The sequence below is a fragment of the Rhagoletis pomonella genome, unplaced genomic scaffold (genome assembly GCF_013731165.1).
Source record: "Rhagoletis pomonella isolate Grant_MI unplaced genomic scaffold, Rhpom_1.0 Rhpom_scaffold_00004, whole genome shotgun sequence".
In the NCBI taxonomy this organism is placed as follows: Eukaryota; Metazoa; Arthropoda; class Insecta; order Diptera; family Tephritidae; genus Rhagoletis; species Rhagoletis pomonella.
The window spans coordinates 30,875,685-30,895,395 of NW_023458558.1; the positions used below are offsets into that span (position 1 = coordinate 30,875,685).

At 34.1% G+C, this 19,711-nt stretch overlaps 1 protein-coding gene across 1 annotated transcript in view; it reads left to right on the forward strand.

The window, feature by feature from the left end:
* LOC118738194 (Down syndrome cell adhesion molecule-like protein Dscam2) overlaps positions 1-19,711 on the forward strand; it is a 144,683-nt gene that overhangs the window by 13,459 nt on the left and 111,513 nt on the right. Inside the window, exons 2-3 of the mRNA XM_036469117.1 lie at positions 14,317-14,509; positions 17,615-17,867. Of these exons, the coding sequence (XP_036325010.1) occupies positions 14,473-14,509; positions 17,615-17,867 (290 nt within the window). The 5' untranslated portion in view covers positions 14,317-14,472. The remainder of the gene's footprint in view (positions 1-14,316; positions 14,510-17,614; positions 17,868-19,711) is intronic.

Below are 19,711 nucleotides of genomic sequence, written 5' to 3' on the forward strand. Positions count from 1 at the left end.
TTTTATCCTTTCGAGTTTCTAACTCATAAAACTTTAGTCTGTATAGTTGTAGTAACATTGAACCACAAGATGAATTTTGGAGTTTTCTGGCAACATTTTCATTAGATTTTCGCGAAGAAAAGCCTTGAATGTACTAAATCGTGGACATTCTTAATCGAATAGAGTATCTCTTTAGCAGAAAAAAAGGAAATTTCTATAAAATCCGTTCCCTGGTGATGAGTTATTGTCTAGAAACTGGTTCAATAAAATTACCAAAAACTTTTTAGTGGCCTAGTACAGGCCATAGGCCTGATCGCGAAATTCCCAAAACTATGTTTACAAAAATTTAAGCTCTCCGAAACTCTCCATTTTCTCATAAACAAAAACTTTAACAAGGCTTGCCGGGTTGAACAGTTTTTTCTAAAATTTGTGCCTAATTTGGAAAAATGTATCTACGTTTTCCAAAACTAATGATCAAGTTATAAGCTTTATTTCGAAAACATTTTCTAAGAGGGTTGCCACCTGTTTAAAAATTAAATTTCATTAGAATTTAAAGTTTAGTATTACAGTATTACCTCGCATTTCTCTGGAATAGCAATTCCAGATTATGATAAGGTAATGAAATTAGATATAAGTACATTTGTATACATACATATAAATAGGCACGCATCATTAATTTGGAAACCAATTTATCCTAAATTTCTAAATCGAATTGAATGATTTTTATTTTTCACAAAGGTTTTTAAAATAAGCAGGGATCTAGTGCTATCCTAAAAAATCCCACTTATAGTCAGATTTTCTTTATTAATAGAACACATATTAGTAATATAAAATTTGGTGCAAATTGGTAGTCTAATCGTGTGGTGGAAAAATATTGACCTTTGTTCCAATCTTGAAAAAAAAATCGTGCGAAAGGACCTTTAGAGAAGTAAATATATTTTTTGGGGGATACACAATACGTGCTAAGCTCGTAAAATCTTAAGCTTAACATTTTTTTTATGTAAAATAATGGTCAAACTGGTTTTAGTTTTTTTTACCAGTTTAAAACTATTCAGTGTAGTTAGAAATTCTCTAAAACCATTTTAATAATTATTTCACTTAAAAACATGCTAAGCTTAAAATTTTACCATGGTTAATACGTCTTGTGAATCCCCTAAATATAAAGAGGAGTTTAGGTGGCTGAGGACGATTTTCAATATATTAGAAATCATATTTACAGTCTGAATTGGTATATGTTTTACATATTAGTCGATGATGAACCGTTATATTTACATGCAAATACATAGACATATTTTCTATAATTGAAAATTGAGGTCCTTAATATTATATTATTTCGAAAGCTACTGAAGAAATTTAGTTTTAAGTTCTCATGTACATAAATTTGGTGTAAATTTTGGCATAAACCGAACCGGAATCATCATTCGTGTAAAGGAGTCAATATTATTAACAAGGAAAATTTAAAAGTGTATGAAAAAAGAAGTCAAATTTCGACAAATTCGCGATACGGACCTAGGGCCAGCATCTTGTGTCTACGTATACCAAAGGTAATGGGAATAATCTTCACTTCTCCCTTGAGGTATTCTAATTCGGAATACATATTTACAAACCCCAGGGCCACGGAATATTTGGTGCGAATTATGTAGAGAGATAGGAGCTTTTTTCGATTTTTTAGTTTCGATTCGATCCGTGAATCGATTCAAAAAATTCGAGAATCTACATTCGATTTTTCCTCAATTGATGCATATTGATTTACCGTTTACATAAGAAAATCTATAAAATATTAACGAAATTTAAATCATAGATTGGTACAAAAAAATAATGGGGCTTGATACTTCCTACCTTTCTAACATGGGAGAGCAAAGACCAAAGAATTCAATGACCTGCCTCTCTTTCTTCTCCGACTTAAGGGCTCCTCAGTCTCTTGGAAGTAAATCTATACAAAAATTGTGGCTAATACTATAGCAAAAACTCCAAAAATCGGAATTCCAAATATTATGGAAATTTTTATTATCTCTCAATAGTTCAATTAATTTTCAATAGTTCAATTAATTTCCAATAATTATTTAATTGCACAAAGTTAGATGAAGTTAAATTCAACTAATATTGAATTATTTGCAAAGATATCAACAGTTGAAGAATTTGGTTTATCTCAATGAGGCTGCTAGCTGATTATACATCAATTTGTAGTTAGTTGCTTCATAATCAGAAATAAATTACTTTTCCTGAGGAAATTGGTTGAGCTATGCTGCACTCTGTAGAGTTTCATTCATATTTTATTACGTTAAGGCGGTAGTACATAAAACTTCGCACTTTGCCCTTACTTCTTGAGATTTCTATTAAAACTTGGCAAATACTTTGCGATTACTTATCGAGGAATCTCTTTTAAGAAAATCTTCTTTCCTGCGCTTAATACCCAGTTGGATTAGCGAACGACCTACTGACTTTCGATTTACTATTCGATATACTATATGTATGCAGCGCATAAGCCAATGCTATTAAACTGAAAGCTCTACGTCTCTCCGTATGTTACTCTGCCCTACCACTAAATGCATTCTGCTTTCATTGCAACAGCTATTGCAACAGTCCCGATGGGTGCTTCCGTTAACTACAAACAATTTAGCGTAAAAGGGTGTTGTTAATTGAAATGATTCAACAGCTCAGCTCAACTCACACTCATCCAACAACACTCAATTGAAAAGGAAGCCCTCCGTGTTGCTATAGCACGAGTGCTGCGTATGCTGATTCCAACTGTAGATATGCATTTACATACATACATATGTATCTATTGTTTAATCGCATTCAGGTATGCAATGAATGTTACTACACATTACTTTGTATGTACATATATATGTTCGCATTTTAAAATGTAGCCATGTGCATTACTTTTGCGGTCGGCATCATAATCGTCAGCGAGTGTGAATGTGTGGTTTAGAAAATAGTTATGCAATATGCGGTCGAATAGGAAAGCCTCCCAAAAGAATCCATTTAAAATGCCTCATACTGTTGCACACTCCTCACTCCTCACGCCACACTCCTACTATTCCACCAACACACTCGATTAAGTCCATAGAGCGCTGCGGTGGCTGCACTGGATGTAGAGTGTACTTAGGCGCTGCACTTGCCCCATTGTGTTTGGTGTGGCGTACGGCGTACGTCCGTCTCATGCAACCACTGAGCGCATATGTATGCAGATGTGTGTGAGAAGTGCTTTTGCGCTCAGGTGCACGCGCGCTAGTATAAACATCAATGCAGTAAACTCACAGAAGCAGCAACACAGAGTTTCTTAATGGTTACGCAAATGTGTGTACTCCGTGTCATAATTGTAAGCGCACCACATATTGACAAGTTTTAAGCATTTATTTGTCTATGACCGAGATGCATGTGGGATGTATACAGTTTTTTTTTTGTAAATAATAAACTATATTTTTGTAAAAAAATTATTTTATTATATTTTTTTAACTACAATTAGAAATACCAAAAAAGGAAATTGTTTAAACGTTTTCAATATCTGGTGCGCTTATAATTATGACACGGAGTGTATATATGCATGCACATGCAAAAAAGAATATTTAGTTGAAAGCTTATTGGTAGGTGTGCTGCTTGATATACTACATACATATATACGCTATACTACTATAGTTGGCTGATCCAGTCGCTGCTAGGTGTGGGTGTTGATTTTGCCTAAGTGTACTTAAAGTTGAAAAGTTTTCGCGGCTCAGTTATTTGTGGTGACGATGGCGGTGGGAAGGGATGTGGATATGCTGGAGTTAAGGTGCAGCTGCTGTGTTTGAACTAAGCGTAACTATTTAATACTCGCTTGCAGAAAAGTAATTTTCAACTGCAGTTGGATTAGTTGCACAAAAATATTATTCTTGATGGAATTTCGAAATTATTTTACAATCTACGTTTGTACATATGTATATAAATACATACGTGCATAAAGCTTGAATAGATAATCGTGAATTTAAATTGTGGCTGAACTTAATTGAAGAGGTATTTATGTAGCAGTTTATAAAAATATTGGTAATGGCTTTGTTTATGTCAAAAAGTTTGATAGTTTTTTTTTGTTTTTTTTTGGAAATGGCTATGAAAACAGGGAATATCAAATCTACCACGAATGTCGGGAGTTATCTGATGGATGAAATTGTCTAAAAGCATAAACAGACGGCTGCGTTGATCCGGTTCAACTAGGGAATTAACTTCACTTGATCCGGATTAAGTCCGAGTTAATCCGGATCAACGCCGCTGTCTGTTTAAGCTTTAAGTCTCGAACGCCTCAAACTACAGATATTATTTTCCAAGTAATTAGCGAAAGTCTTGCCTGACATTGGTTGAGCAGAAAATATTCGGCAAGTGTTGACCTTAATTTTTCAGGCATTTCTAAAAATTAAGAATTTGATGTCAATCCATGTATGTATGGTCTGTCAGCAAAATATTTGGAAGCGTAAGAGAAAAAAATTCTATATATTAATACGCTAACATAAGTTTTAAAATTAAATTTTGTAGATAGTAAAGATAAATGCGATGATGAAGAAATAAATGACAACAATTGAGACAAAAGTTGAAGGCGAAATTGAAGATAAAGACGAAAATCAGAAATACATACGAATTCCGGTAATTGAGAGAGTAAGAAAATTTATGGAAATTTTTCGATAGGAATCGAAATAAATTCATACATAAAAAATTTAATTACCGAAAGTTATCAAGTTACCGAAATTTATCGAATTAACGAAGTTTATTGTTATCGAAATCTATCGAGCTGTCCACGTTTATTGAGTTATCGCAACGTATGGAATTATTCAAATTAATCAATGCTTCGTGAATTGTAGAGATCTATAGACACACGGCACTTAGTTGCCGAAACTTACGGCTAGTAATCGAGCTATACAAATTTATGGGATTGTAGAAATTTGTTAAGTTAATGAAATTTAAAAAGTTAAAGTTTAAAAAGTTTAATTTATAATCATTATTTATAGAGTTAACGAGATTTATTATCGAGTTATCGATATTTATTTATATACTGAAATTTGTCGATTTATCGAATCTAAGCTTTTGGATTAAAAAAATATCGAGGTATCGAAATTTCAATGTTATGTAAGTTTATCGAGTTATCCCTGCTTATAAAATTTTATCGAGTTACCAGAGAGTAATGAGTTAACGAGATTTCGAAAAAATATGGAGCTATTAAAACTAACCGAGTTACCGAAATTTATAGAAGTATGCAAAGTATATCGAGTTATAGATTTATATCGAGATATATACATTTTCGAGTTATCGAAATTCATCGAGCTCTCCAAAAGCGCATTTATCGAAATTAGTTGAGTTATCGAATTTTGTCGAATTTAGGGTCGAGGGGCATGGATGCGATCATAAATGATTTGAGCGAATGAAGAATTCTTTGAAAACCAAGAAAACCATTTTCAAAGACAAATTACTGCGTTTTACTTACAGTCGCGGCAGCCTTCGTAAATGCACTTAATTTAATAAAATGGTTCATTGCAGTTTTTATTTACATAAATATTTTGCAAATATAATTCCTTGTTGGCGTGCAAAGTACTTAAATGACATTCGCCATCATTAAAATTATTTTCATAAGAATTATATTTTAATTTGTTTACTTAAAAGCAAACATTAATGTATTTTTAAATGTACATACATACATACATACTTCCTTATGTATGCATGTATGTATGTACATACAGATACATATGTGCACCCATGTCTTCTCTCACATTCAAGCAATGGCAATCATTGACAGCTTGATGACTTGATGCTTATAAACAACTTCTAAGGGTCGAGGGCCCGAATGTTAGCAAAAATACATAAAATAACAAAATAAGCGCAGTGAAAGGAAAACAACCGGAAGTTCAGCACCTCCACATGTCCGCTGCTAAGCAAAACAAAATCTCTATTTAACAGTCACTTTTACGGCGCTAAACAGTACGAATATGTGCGAGTATGAATATGTGTGTGTTTGTATGGGTGAAGGAGGCGATGAGTTGTGATTTTGTCTGTCTGTTCGACACTTCACTTAGAATGTATGGTCGTAGGCACTTATGTACGTATGTATGTACATATACATATGTACATATATGAATTTGCATGTATGTATAAGTGCAGTTGAATGTTCAACGTAAAAGCGTCCTTTTCAGAGTTTAAAAGCGGCAAAACAAACATTATCATGACACCCATACGTAGTGATATACAAAAGCGCTAAATTGCCAGCAGGCTTTTATTTATTCATCGCGTTGTGATATATAAGCACATATGTACATATATATATACATTAGGGCGGGTCAATTTTTTTTTCGACATCGTTCCTAGCAGATTCGGATTCTACATAAAATTCTAAGAAAAAAAGCCCTTTAGACCATAGCTCTAAAATCAATTTCGAGCCTGCGCAATTTTAAAAGAATTTATTTTTAATTAATACTAAGTCCATAATCAGATTAATATTTACTAAAGTGTTAGGAATGTTTTTTTTTTGTAATAAAGAATTGTGCTCGGGAGTTTTGTGATATCAATAATTCATTTCTGATATCTATTTTTTATTTAAAGAACCGCAAGATGGCGTCTCAAAGCAAATCTACTATATATTTGTGGAAGTATGTATGTATGTATGTACCAGGTTGCAGCCTGAACGGATGCATAGAATCGAATAAAATTTTGCCAAAGTATTGCCATGACTCCTGGACCTATAATAGGGTAAAAAAATTGAAACTCGCCAAGGGGGGGAGGGGATGAGGGATACCTCCCATAGTGAAAATTTTTAATCAGCTCTAACTTCGGAATTATACTCACATGAACTCGAAATTTGAAATGCACAGATACCTATGTTAGGTGCTTATGGAAAGATATATGTATATAAATGAGTTTGTAAAAAGGGGCGTGGCACATCTTATAGGTGTGGAATCTTTTATCAGCTATAACAGCAGGCAGTATTAGTGATCTCATTGTATTGGATTTTGAAGATTTGTTATAATTGATCAAAGTTAAATTCAAATAAATTATAGATGATATGAAGTTCACCGGGTCATCTTCTAGTCTTTAATATATACTCAGTTAATATACGGATTAATATTTACTAAAGTGTTACGAACGCTATTTTTTTAATACAATAAAAAAAAAATAACTATAATTTAAAGGAATGACACACAATGGCTAGAGTCGTCGCATGAGTGTATTCTTTCATATACATATATATGGGCCGTTCTTACGGTTTATATATTTTTCATCGCTTATTCCTTACCGAAAATTTTAAATAAAAATTTAACAAGTTTTAACGCTGATACAGTACAGGTAGCAGTATAAAATGGGTAACTGGGTAAACTTTATAAAGAAAACATATTCTCTGGCTAAATTAATAAGCCTGCCCGGATAACATAAAATCCCAAGCTTGATAGACATTTGGTGTTATAAAAGTTTTATAAAGCTCTACTTGTAATTAAGAAAAATGCCGAAAAAAATTATAAAATTGATTCATTGATTGATTGATTGATAAAAATAGAGAGTGAGTTATGACTATGACAATAGAAACTAGAAAAAGATACCTCGTGTTGAAAGAAAAAAGGATCTAAAACCAAAAAAAAATATAAATACATTGTTAATTATAAAAAAATTTATGATTCGAAAAATAATTTTGAAATATTGTAATTTTTTTTTTGGTTTTTTAAAGTTAAGGGTAAATAAACCCTTAAACTTACAGTAACGAACAAAAGTATTGGCACAGTAAATTTTACGCAATTTAGGCAAAGTATTTTTTAGAAAAATTCCAAGTATGCAGTTTAATAATCCATTCAATTTTAGTTTATCAAAGTGCAGGTTTGAAGTTGCTTGAAAATCTGAATATAAAATTGCAAATTAGTATGCAGATTTATTGAATTTTCCTGAGTTTTTCACAAAGTTTACACATTTGATTTTTATGTGTTTTAGTGTAGTATGAACTATGTTTTTATAAAAAATTATCGGAAATAAATTAAAAATTTTGCATATATGTAATGCGAAAATTTACTGTGCCAAAACTTTTGTTCGACACTGTACATATAAAAAAATACATACAGTAACTTCTCCCGTTACAATAGTAAAAAATATGTAATTTGCTTTGTAGTGCAATCTTGCGGTTCTTTAAATAAAAAATAGATATCAGAAATTAATTTTTCGTATCAATAAGCTCCCAAGCACAGGTTTGTATAAAAAAAAATATATCCGTAACACTTTATTAAATATTAATCTGCATATTTTATCAATTCGTCGGAATATGTTTTTATGTATGTTACCGCGTAACTTTGGACTACGTTATCCGTTTTCTATAATTCTTTTTGAAAGGAAAGGTGGTTCCTCAGAGGTAGTCTCCTACTAATTGAGTGTAGATCCGATAATTGGGCCATGAAGAAAATAACGGTACTTTTAAATTTGTATATGAGAATTGAAGTCGGTTTTGTTTTTTTTGTTTAAATTTTACTCCAGTGTCCACAGCTTCTATAAAAGAATCGTAGGCCATATTTTTTTGTTAGTTCAATTGTGGAACATTTGTATGAACTGCTTCGGCTAATACTTCGGCTTTTGTTCTCTTTTTATATCGAGGTTGAGTGCATTGTTCGATGGGGTGATATCATTGCCAAACATGATAGTACTTTGTTTGCCATCAATAAACACTATCTTGACGGAGTTATGGTATTCCACATTGATACGAGCCTCAAAAGTTTTAAACAATATTTGCGAGTATGGCTTTTAGTTTTTACCGCTCAGGTAGGTGGCAGGCCTATAGAAAATATTTCTTAATCAATAATTTTTCAAATACTTTTCGCTCGACACCTATATTATAATACATACTTTATCTTATTAACTTAATTGAATTAAATTTTCGAAATTGGTGGCAACTCGTCTCAAAAATATTTTCAGTAGTAAGCCTTCTTAAACCCTTTTAATTTGATACCCATATTGCAATATTTAATTTATCTTATCAATTTTATTTAACTAAATTTTGAAACAAGTGGCAACCCCCCTCAAAAATATTTTTGCCTGTAAGCCTTCATAACCTCTTTCTTTTGACACCCATATTGCAATATCTAATTTATGTAATTAATTTACTTATATTGGGATTTTTAAACAGGTGGCAACTCTCTATTTTTTCTGGTTTTAACAATCCGGATATTATAAAAAACAAACCAAAAAAATAAAAATATTCAAATCGGTCAAGCTGTTTTCAAGTCTTAGCGAGGCTAACGGACAGCAATCCAATTTTATATATAAGATATCTTCTTTTAAAAATGCGCAGGCTCGAAATTGACTTTAGAGCTATGGTCTGAAGAATCCGAATATGCTAGCAACAATGTCGAAAAAAGTCGATCCATACAAATTGACCCGCCCTAATATACATGCATTAGGGTGTTAAGGATATCCCAGAAAATATTTCAAAATTTAAATAAAATTTAAGGGTGTCTACCAAGGTTTGTCAAAATTAATTTTTAATAAAAAAAATTCGAAAAATATTTTCACTTTGACTAGCTATAACTCAGCTAGTTTATGCGCACTAGAAATCACAACAGTGAATAGTTAAGTTTTGTCACTCTGTTAATAGTTAGTCGATTTTGTTTTTAACGACGTACAAATTAAGAGGAGTTGAGCTAAGCTAAGGTGAAGTGAGTTGAGGTGAGGCTAGTTTACATAAGTTAAGGTTAGTTAGGGTAAGCTGAGCTAAAGTGAGATAAGTTGAGCTGATATAAGATGGGTTGCGGTGAAAAAACATTACTTTCGTTGAGTTGAGTTGAGATGGCTTGAGGTAAGTGAGGGGTGAAATGTGGGGACATGAGATTATTTGGAGTGAGCTATGGTGAGTTAACATAACATAACATAACTTAACATTACATAGCATAATATAATGAAGCATAGACATAACACAGAATAACATGACATAGCGTAAAATAACACAACATAACATAACATTTAATTCTTCAGTTTTAACTTTTTCTTTGTCTCTATCTTACCTCTATCACTTGTCTATCTCTATCTTCTTGTCTATCGTTTTTTAGCTTTACCTTTATATTCATTTTTGTCCTTATGTTTATCTTCTTATTTATCTTTTCATGTTTATCATTACCTTTTCCTTTACCTCTATCCTGATCCGTGCTTTCATTATTTTCTTGATTTGCATATTAATGACCCTTGTAATTATATTAAGTATTTAAATTTACATTCCCTTTTGTCTTTATCTGAAGCATGTTTACTTTTATTTTAATTTTTGCCTATAGCTTTACTTTCTTCCTTGTATGAATCTTACAGTCCTATTCCCACGCTAAAAACAAAACTCAACGGCTGACTATTGACTTTACTACTGCGCCTAAAACTATGCCGTAAATCGATTTCACGCGCTCTAATGATGACAACTGGCGTTGTTATTGTTTTCACATACCGAGTGCGCTACAATGCCGAAGCAATGTTTGTATTGTGTTTTAGGCGCAGTAATTATGACAATAGTCATAGGATGAATATGGGAATGATTTGGAAATAACGCTGTTACTATACATAAATCAGTGTCAATATTAAGGCATACATTTGCGAGGCATTTCCTCCTCATTTCAAATTTGAGTAATTTTCTGCACTATTCAAGTTTTGCGGATACAAAATACAGAATACAAAATTCAGATGCTGCTATTTTAAGGGCCGCCCTAATAAACAAATATTTATGCATAAACCCTTGTGCCTGCGTCTGTAAGTATGCGCAAGTAATCCTGACACCCGTTTAGCCTTTGAGTTTGCAAATATGTCGTCCTTTCGAGTCGAAGTTCCTGAATTGGTGTATGCGTGTGTGTAGGTACACACACACACGTTGGTACATACATATGTATGTGTGCGCACATTTAATTGAGAATTTAAAATGATTTGTTTACTTTTTGAGCTTTTGTTGAAATTTTGCCTTCAGCTATTTTTTACGTGTGTGCATTGGACACGTGTACAAAGGCGCCAGCACTAACACAAGACAACACACACACACACACCGACATGGAGTCCTTCATATTCTCAAGCGACCTATACTCAATTCTGCTATATAGTGCGACTATAAGCATACCAAGTCTGACTGGCGTTGGTTGTTGTTTATTTGCGTCATTTCTAATGAGCTCGTATTTTCCGCGTAATTGTTAGTGTTGCTGTAGTTATACTAAATATATACATATATGGATATGTTTCGGTTCTTATTTTTGCTGTTGGTGCTCCTGTATTTCATCCTGTTTTGTGCGAGTTGGTTGCCTTTTGCTTTAGCTGCCTCCACCGACAGCTTTTGTCGTTGTTATTTTGCACAACGGCAATTGATGCGCAACGCTGAAGCTTTTCATTCACCTCCTTTCGCACTTGCCTATGCACATGTGCTTACATACTACACCTGCTTACATACTAGAGTGATGGACTCGGTATTTCGAAACCGGTTTTCTTTTTGGATATCTACAGACGATTTTTTTGAAATCTTGACTTTTCGAATATCAAATAAACCGGATTTTTTTATTGGACAAATCGTTTGTTTTCATTTCATACAAATGTTGAAATCTCTCAAAAAAAATGTTGAGTTTTTCGAAAATTTCAAGGCTTTTTTCAGTTTAAGGGCAATTTTTTTAAATTATATCCTAGGTAGTTTGAGGATAAACAGCATCATAACAGGATAAAAGGGTCATATTTGGTTCTAATAAATAAATATTTGGCGCTTCTACGTTTTTGGGCCGAGCTTCCCCTCCAGTTCATGTTCTGCTTCCTGATGTGGTGACACACATGGAGAGATGTAGCTTTTTTTTTATAGCAGAAGTACTCTTGGCGGCTCGTCATTGTCTGTCGAAGGGCGACCGCTAATAAGAAAAAACTTTTTTTGACGCTGCTGGGACCATAAATTGAACCAGACTACGGTGGCAAGAGCACTACTAAAAATCGAAACAAAAAAAAACCCAATAAAGTATTAAAACAAAGTAAAAATTATACCAAACGTGAACTTTTCCCTGATTCTTATTTGTTTTATTTTTAATCTAAAAAAAAAATGTTTGCATTGCTCTTTTCTGAATAAAAGCTGTCCTTACTGTTAAAGGTTTTATTGTAATTTTTGTATAAAAACTACCTAAAATAAACCTGGTTTATACGGTGTTCTCTTAATTTCAAAATCAGTAGCTGTTTTCTTTTTTTAAATTGCGATTTTTCGAATAACTCCAAAAACCGGTTTTCGAAAAAGGCGAATAAGCGAACACCCTATTACATACTAAACTCTTATGAGCGCACGAATGTCTCCTATACTCTGCTTCTTATGCTTTTGTCTGAGTATTTCTGTGTTGTGTGTTATTTGTACGCTTTTGTTTTCTTCAAATTGTCTGTCAACAAATTTGACATTTGATGTGCGGCGCCGTCGAGGCATTTTAGCCGCTTAAGCAATTCGGTTTTTTTTCATTCTATTAATACTTTTTTTATGACTTCATATTGCTTTTGTTGACAGGTTTCTCATTGAAAATGAGCTCGCGTGTTAAGGTTGTTATTTTCTGTGCGTGCCATTAAGAGTTTACGGTTATACTTGCGTGAACATGTAATCGAGTCCTTATTTAGAGTATCTCAATTTGTTATTCTTATGAGTGCCGTCAATTTTTGTTTTTCGGCATAAGCAATTTAGGAAAAACATTTACAGTCGTACAAATGATATCCACATTCTGTTATAGCTGCGTTGGCAAAATGCTGGGCATGGTAGCCATTTGGCAATTTGTTACCAAATAAAAAATTACAACCAAATTTTTCGTTCATTACGTAGCGCCGCCGAAGAGGTAGTAGGATTTCAGCGACCCACAAAGAACAATTGGTACGATAAGGAATGTCACGAAACTGCAGAGAAAGAAGATGCCACTTATAGGGGACCAATATAAGGAGATAAAGAGGGAAGCGAGACATACTATGCCGCAAATATGGGAATGCGAAGATATTAAAACGCTGGGCGAGAGAAAAAATTTATTAGAAAGTTAGGCGACTTACGGAGGGATTAAAGTTCAGATGGAACTCTTAAGTATAAGAAGATCCATGGCGACCTAGTGACAGGATCATTTCGTGACGACATATACATACATACATAAATTTGATTGCGATTTTTTGCAATTGAAGCAATTAATGTGTAGATTTACTTAATAAATTGTATTTATTTTATGAAAAGGAGTTCCAGGATAAATGCGTTTTTTTTTTTTAGATCAGCATGAAGCGCAAGTCTATGTACTTACATATTGCTCCTTTTGTCGTGCCAACATCTTTAACATAAAGTTTGTTCGAGGGATATATCACACTCAGAGAAATAATGACTGGTTATATCAATATTCTCAAAAGAGAAGGGTTTGGGGGCAAAGTCCGTACATTGGAAGATGTGAAATATAATTCTAAATGGATTGTAAAGCGATACTTTAACACCTGAAGTACATTTACAGAAGTGGTTTCTGAAGTACAATATCACACATTCTGAAACACATTTTACGGTGTCTGAAATTCAATTGATTAATCTGAAGAACATTTTTCGGCTTCTGTTTTGTTTTGGAACAATTGACTGGTTTTTGATTGATTGGTTTTTGAAGTACAATTGACTAATCTGCAATTCAATTAACGGATTCTGAAGTATATTTGACTAATCTGAAGTACATTTTACGGTTTATGAAGTACAATTGAATAATCTGTCGCTTTCTGAAGTACTATAAGAAAAGGTTTAGTTTCGAAACGCTCCGAATTGATCCAGAACTAGTCGAAAAATTATCCCGAAATGGTCCCTTATTAATTCTAAAATGATACCGAAATAGTCCCACAATGGTCCTAAAACTACTCAGAACCCATCCCGAAGGGGTTATGTAAAATGATCCAGAACTAGACCCCAAATGTACTTCAGGTACCCCTGAACTAGACTTAAAGTGGTCTCAAAAAGTAGTGAACTAGGCCCATAATGGTCCTGAACAGGTCCCTAACCAGTCTTGAAATGATCACGACCAAGCAAATGGTCCTAAAATAGTCCAGTACAGGTCCCAAAATGGTCATTTGTACACACAAGAAGCAATCACAAATTTTCTGCTGGGTTAAACAAGATTGAGTTACAAATTTTTACTGGGTTAATGCAAATTTTACCCATACCGCGAGCTAAGATGTTTACACATAAAAAACAGGACCAAGTGGCAGAATCGCAAAGCTTTTAACAAAAACATATCTTTATGAAAACTCAAATATGTATGTGTTGCTGAAATTGGATGGGGGTAAAGTTCTATGCTTTTAAATTATGTATACTCTAAATTGGAAATAAAAACATCAAGAGCCATACCGAAACTTACAAAAATGTGTTTCTCTCCTTTTCAGAACTTCACTGAATATGAAAATTGTAAACTAATTGCAAAAACCGTTGCAGTACAGAGTAAAAGGCCGCACTCAACGATACAAATTAAAAAGCGAACTGAATCGTAACCACCAAAAGGCAAACCAAAAGCAGACGAATAAATACATTTATGAGCAACGATGAGTGTGTGGTTGACGACGGTATTCAAGGAAAAAGGTAAGTCATAAGCAATACATACTCATTAAGCTGCAGCGTCACATGAATTTACACACACACGTACACGTACACCTACACACATACATACTAATAAATTCATACACCCGCATCCAAGTTTACTCTGTACGCCACATCATGTCAGCCTGTCAAGACGAATGAATTCCCATTGCCGGTTTCACAACGCACTTGTTGACATTAATAAGAACTTGAGCTCAATTTCATATTACATGAATACTATTTAACACAAGTATACTACACATACATATATACATATACACACACCGATCTAAAATACCCGTATTTATGCCCTGCCATTGAAAAAAAAAAAACAAACAACTTAAACCAAAGAACGCATGTGGGCGCAAAACAGCAAAAATACCAACAAAAACAAAAAAAAAATGAATGTGAAATTTTGTGGAGCTGCCACATGCATCATCAACCAGCTGCTGTTACTGTTGCTGCACAGTTTTGTATGTATGCATCTGTCAAATGGCATGCCACGGGCTGTGGACTGCATATGCTGCATTCAGGCGCATGCATGCGCTCGCACACAAGGCACTCGAGTCAGACATGGAGTGGCACTAATTTTTGTGTTAACTCGTACTTGAGTGGCAGGCTGTTGTGGAGTGAAGTGCATGTCTGGGGCACAATGCAAACATATTACCAAAAATGCAACAATAAAAGCTGAAAAAAGTAGCAAAAAAAAAATTAAATTATAAAAAGGAAAATAAATGCTTAAATTTAAAAAAACTGTGTATGAATTGCAATTTGTAGCTACAACTGCGTGGTTAACTAGCAAATGGAAATTCGGCAACAATTTCACTTTGCCCACTTCATCTAGCTTGTTACAAAAAGCAGCGCATCCTTGTAACCAAATATGTACAATGGAGGATTTGGTTAGCTGGTTCGTTGCAGCGGTGATTACGGGCTCAGTGCATCTATCGGAGAATATGACTTTTTAATAGGCACCATAACTGTACTGTTTTTTTTCTTCTTTTTAACGCGAAAAATAATCGTTAGTCTTTTTCATCGATGTTTCCGATCAAACATGAAGAGTAAAGTGTTTACCTTTATTTTTGCGGTCAAAAATAACAGTTTAAATTTTAGTTATATTAGTTTGTTAAAAAATAACAATTAATAGCTCTGATCCAATACTTTTCGTGAAAAATCCTGTAAAACTGTCAAACAGCAAAATTACTCTCTGAAGTGAGAGTAAAAAGTGAGTAACAACAAAAATAACGGGAACAAAAAATACATTTTTCCTGTGAAAACGTCAACCAGTGATTGCTTGACACTTTTCATGATTTTACCAGAAGAAAAAGTTCGGGTAAAATCTTGCAACTCCATTCTCTACACAACTCTCCAAAAGTCGCTCTCATTTACAGGATTTTGGAGTACGGGAACATTTTTCCTGCAAGTTCGTGTAAAATCCTGTAAGTTCATGGAGTACTGGATCAGAGCTAATATTTGACTTTTTTCGATCAAAACTAAAGATACCTTTTGAATTTTATTTTTTTCAAAAAAGTCGATAAATAATCGTTTTTTCCAACGATATGTTTTCGATCAAAAATTGAGAGTTAAATGTTGACTGATGTATATTTTTCGTCAAAAATAACCGTTAAAATTTCAAATTATTATATTTTGATAAAAAACAGTTAAAGTTAAGTTTTGAGTTTTTTTCTTTAATAATTTTTTGGGTCAATTAATAATTTAAAATAATTTTTTTTAACCAAAAGCAACATTTTACTAACGACCTTCGTATTATTTTACTACATCGCTCATTTGCAATGATAGCACAAACCACTAATGCCTGGTTCATGCGTAGCAATAAAAGGTTTCTAACTTAAACGTTTACAAGCAACTAAATTTTAATTCTAATTTCAGATCGGATAATAAAAGTCACATTTTAATTGTAATTTTTGATCGGAAGAGCAGAAGTCAAATTGAACTGTTATTTTTGACTGAAAAATTACAGGTAAAAAATAAAGATTAATTGGTTAATTTTTTGAAAAAAAAATTTAAATAAATTGAGATTAATAGTCCGTAGCTAACAAGCATCACACTGCTATAATCAAATATCATGTGGCCAAACTCTTTCCGTCTTACTTGCTGAATTGACATTTCGAAAATAGCAGTTATTTTTGGCCTTGATTTCTGTTAATTTTTTTCTATTTTTTATTCTGAATTTTGTATTCAGTATTTTGTACTTTGCGTATTGTATTGTATATGTGTATTGTGTATTTTGTGTTTTATAGTTTGTGGTTTTTTATTTAGTATTTAGTATTTAGTATTTAGTATTTAGTATTTAGTATTTAGTATTTAGTATTTAGTATTTAGTATTTAGTATTTAGTATTTAGTATTTAGTATTTAGTATTAAGTATTTGGTAGTTAGTTTTTAGTTTTTAGTATTTACCATTTATTATTTTGCATTAAGTACTTAGAGTTAAATATTTAGTATTTATACTACTTTTTAAAATTTCCTAGTTTGCATATTTTTGGTATTTCGTATTTTGTATTTTGCATTTCGTTGTTTGTATTTGTATTAAGTGTTTTGTATTTTGCATTTTATTTTTTGAATTTAGAATATTTGTGTTTATTTAGTGTTAAATTTTTTAGCTTTTATTTTGTATTTGTTATATAATTTACTTAACAAGTCCAGACACTGAATTGCGGTCTTTAGTTGGAAATCGCAATATTTTGAGCAGAACTACGACTTGTAGTAATCCACCTAAAGTTTTGACTGAAAATCCCGAAGCTTTAATTCACTCATACTTTTTACCTTCTCTTCTAGTAGAAAATAAGCCACTCTTGAAATCCATTAAAACGCAATGCTAGCAAAAGTTCTACCAATTATGAGCCTTTCACCACTGACAATCCACAAATTCGCCACTGCACCACCAAACCGCCCACCACTTCATTAGGTACAACCGGCCTAAGTCCTTATCGTCCTGCTGGCACATGGCTAACCGCAAAATCCAAGCCGTTTCATATTTGCGCACACACCTACCTACACACATACTCACATGAGTTGATCTTTCATATTGTTTTTGCTAACATCGCTAATGTTGTTGTTGTTGTTATTGTGTTCCCTTATTTCATTTTAGCTACCGCACACAAATCATCGTTGCTGCTACCATTGTTGGCGCTACTGCTGGTCGTCGTGCTGCAGCCGCCACCAGTTGCCAAAGCCACAAGCGGCTTACGCGTGCCCACTTTCATGCAGGAGCCACCGCCACGTCTGCTCTTCAGCAATGACACCGGCACGCAGATCAGCTGCACAGCGCACGGTAATCCGCCGCCGGTGGTTTCGTGGGTGCTCAAGGACGGTACGATGGCGACACAGGTGCCGGGACTCAGGTGAGTGTGAAGAGGGAGAGTGGTGCGCTGCTGTTGTTGTTGGTTGGATGGCTTAAGTATATGCCGAGTGCAGATTAACTCGATTAAGGTTCACATTGTTGTGGCTTCCGTCTAAGTGTGCGTTTTCGTGAGTAGATTAGATGGGAGGCGTGGGTGAAAGTAAAAAAGTGTCAGCGAAAGAGCTGCAAGCGGATAGCGGGGAAGATGAGATTAAGAAGTGAGCGCAAGTAGACCGGGCCAAGTGTGCGGAAGTATGTTTAGAAGCGCTTATAGTAATTTTCTTGTAATGTCTAAGTTCATTTTGTGGGTGTGAGTACTGCTGTTGACAGAAAGTTTTGTGGCAAAGTGCTGTCATCAACGTGTTTGAAGTTTTGTTGCAAACTTCTATTTAGCAACTTCAATACTTCAACTTTATATGTATTATCTGCGTGTAGTTGTTGCTGTTTCTTGTTGTCAACACACAAAGCTTTTGCGCTTTTCATTATAAAATTAAGATATAATAAATGGAATTTCTGTGGTTCCACATTGCTGCCGTTTGCTGTTGTTGTAGATTTTGCTTGCTTGCTTGCTGTTGTGTTGCCATCATTTATGTGCGTTTCTTGTTGCTGCAGTTAGTATATGGTTTTTAATTAGCGTGGCAAAACTTTGTTGCCACTTTTACTAAATGCATAACAACACGCAAACTCTGGCAGTGACACACACACACAAGCAGACATTTGCACAGCCAGCAGTGGCAAATACGTGGCATAACTTACACTGAGCGACGCGCTTGTAACTACATAAATATACACGCCAACAAATTTACACTTGTAGCATGTGGCAAGTAGCTGTTGCTTGTTGCTCCAGTTGTGGCTGTGATATTCATAGTTGGTTATAGTTGGACTTTGTAGTGTTTTGTTTTTTGTTTGTGGCGCTATGGTGGCACGCCAAATAGGCAGTTGTAGTAGTAGTACTAGTTACAGTTGCAGCTGCAGAGGTGTAGTTGATGTTGGTGGGACGACAGTGTTTTTTGCGGTTGTCCTGCTTGTTGCTCACCACTTGGTGCTTGATTCGCTGTCAGCGTGCTACTCATGCCAAACGCATAGACCTAACTACATATATAACTCCCTGTGGCACTCGAACAACAAGCAACAGTCAGCCAACTACTAACAGTCGGCCACCTTCGCCGTCGAGATGCTTCAGCGCCTTTGCTTTTGTGGCCACTTTTTGTCATTACCCCATTTTCTATTGCATTAATTTTTTGTTACATTAGTGTGTGTGTGTCGCTGCATGACCACAGCCCGTAGCGTGTGCAACAAGTTGTATGCTTAACATGCCACAAGTGCGCTTTGCATAATTTTTTATTGTGTAAACACAATTTTGTTGTCATTACTTGTGCAACAGTGGCTATTGCCACTTCTGCCGCCACTTGTCTGCTGTTTTGTTTCTCTCTCTGCCGCCCCGCACGCTGGCGTACTCACTTTTTTAGTTGCCAGGACTTTGTTATGGTGTCCTTTGGCCGTTGCATAAATAATAGTTGTGGATGTGGTTAGTGGCATGGATGTGCTAGTGGTCCGACCACTACCTCAATAACAATGTGGTTTCTTTGTTCTGCCACTGTACATATATTTATACATAAATATTTACACATATGCAAATGATCTATGTACATATGTATGTATGTGGGCAAATAATGTTTGCAGCAATTTAAATGACTTTTAGTTGTGTTATTAAAACTCGAGTATGACATAGAGGTTGAGGTATAAAGTTACTTATAATAATGGACTAAAAGTTTGTTTTTAAATTTTTTAAAACAAATAGGCATCACTTGTCCGATACCATTAGAAGCCTTCTTGTTGTAGAAA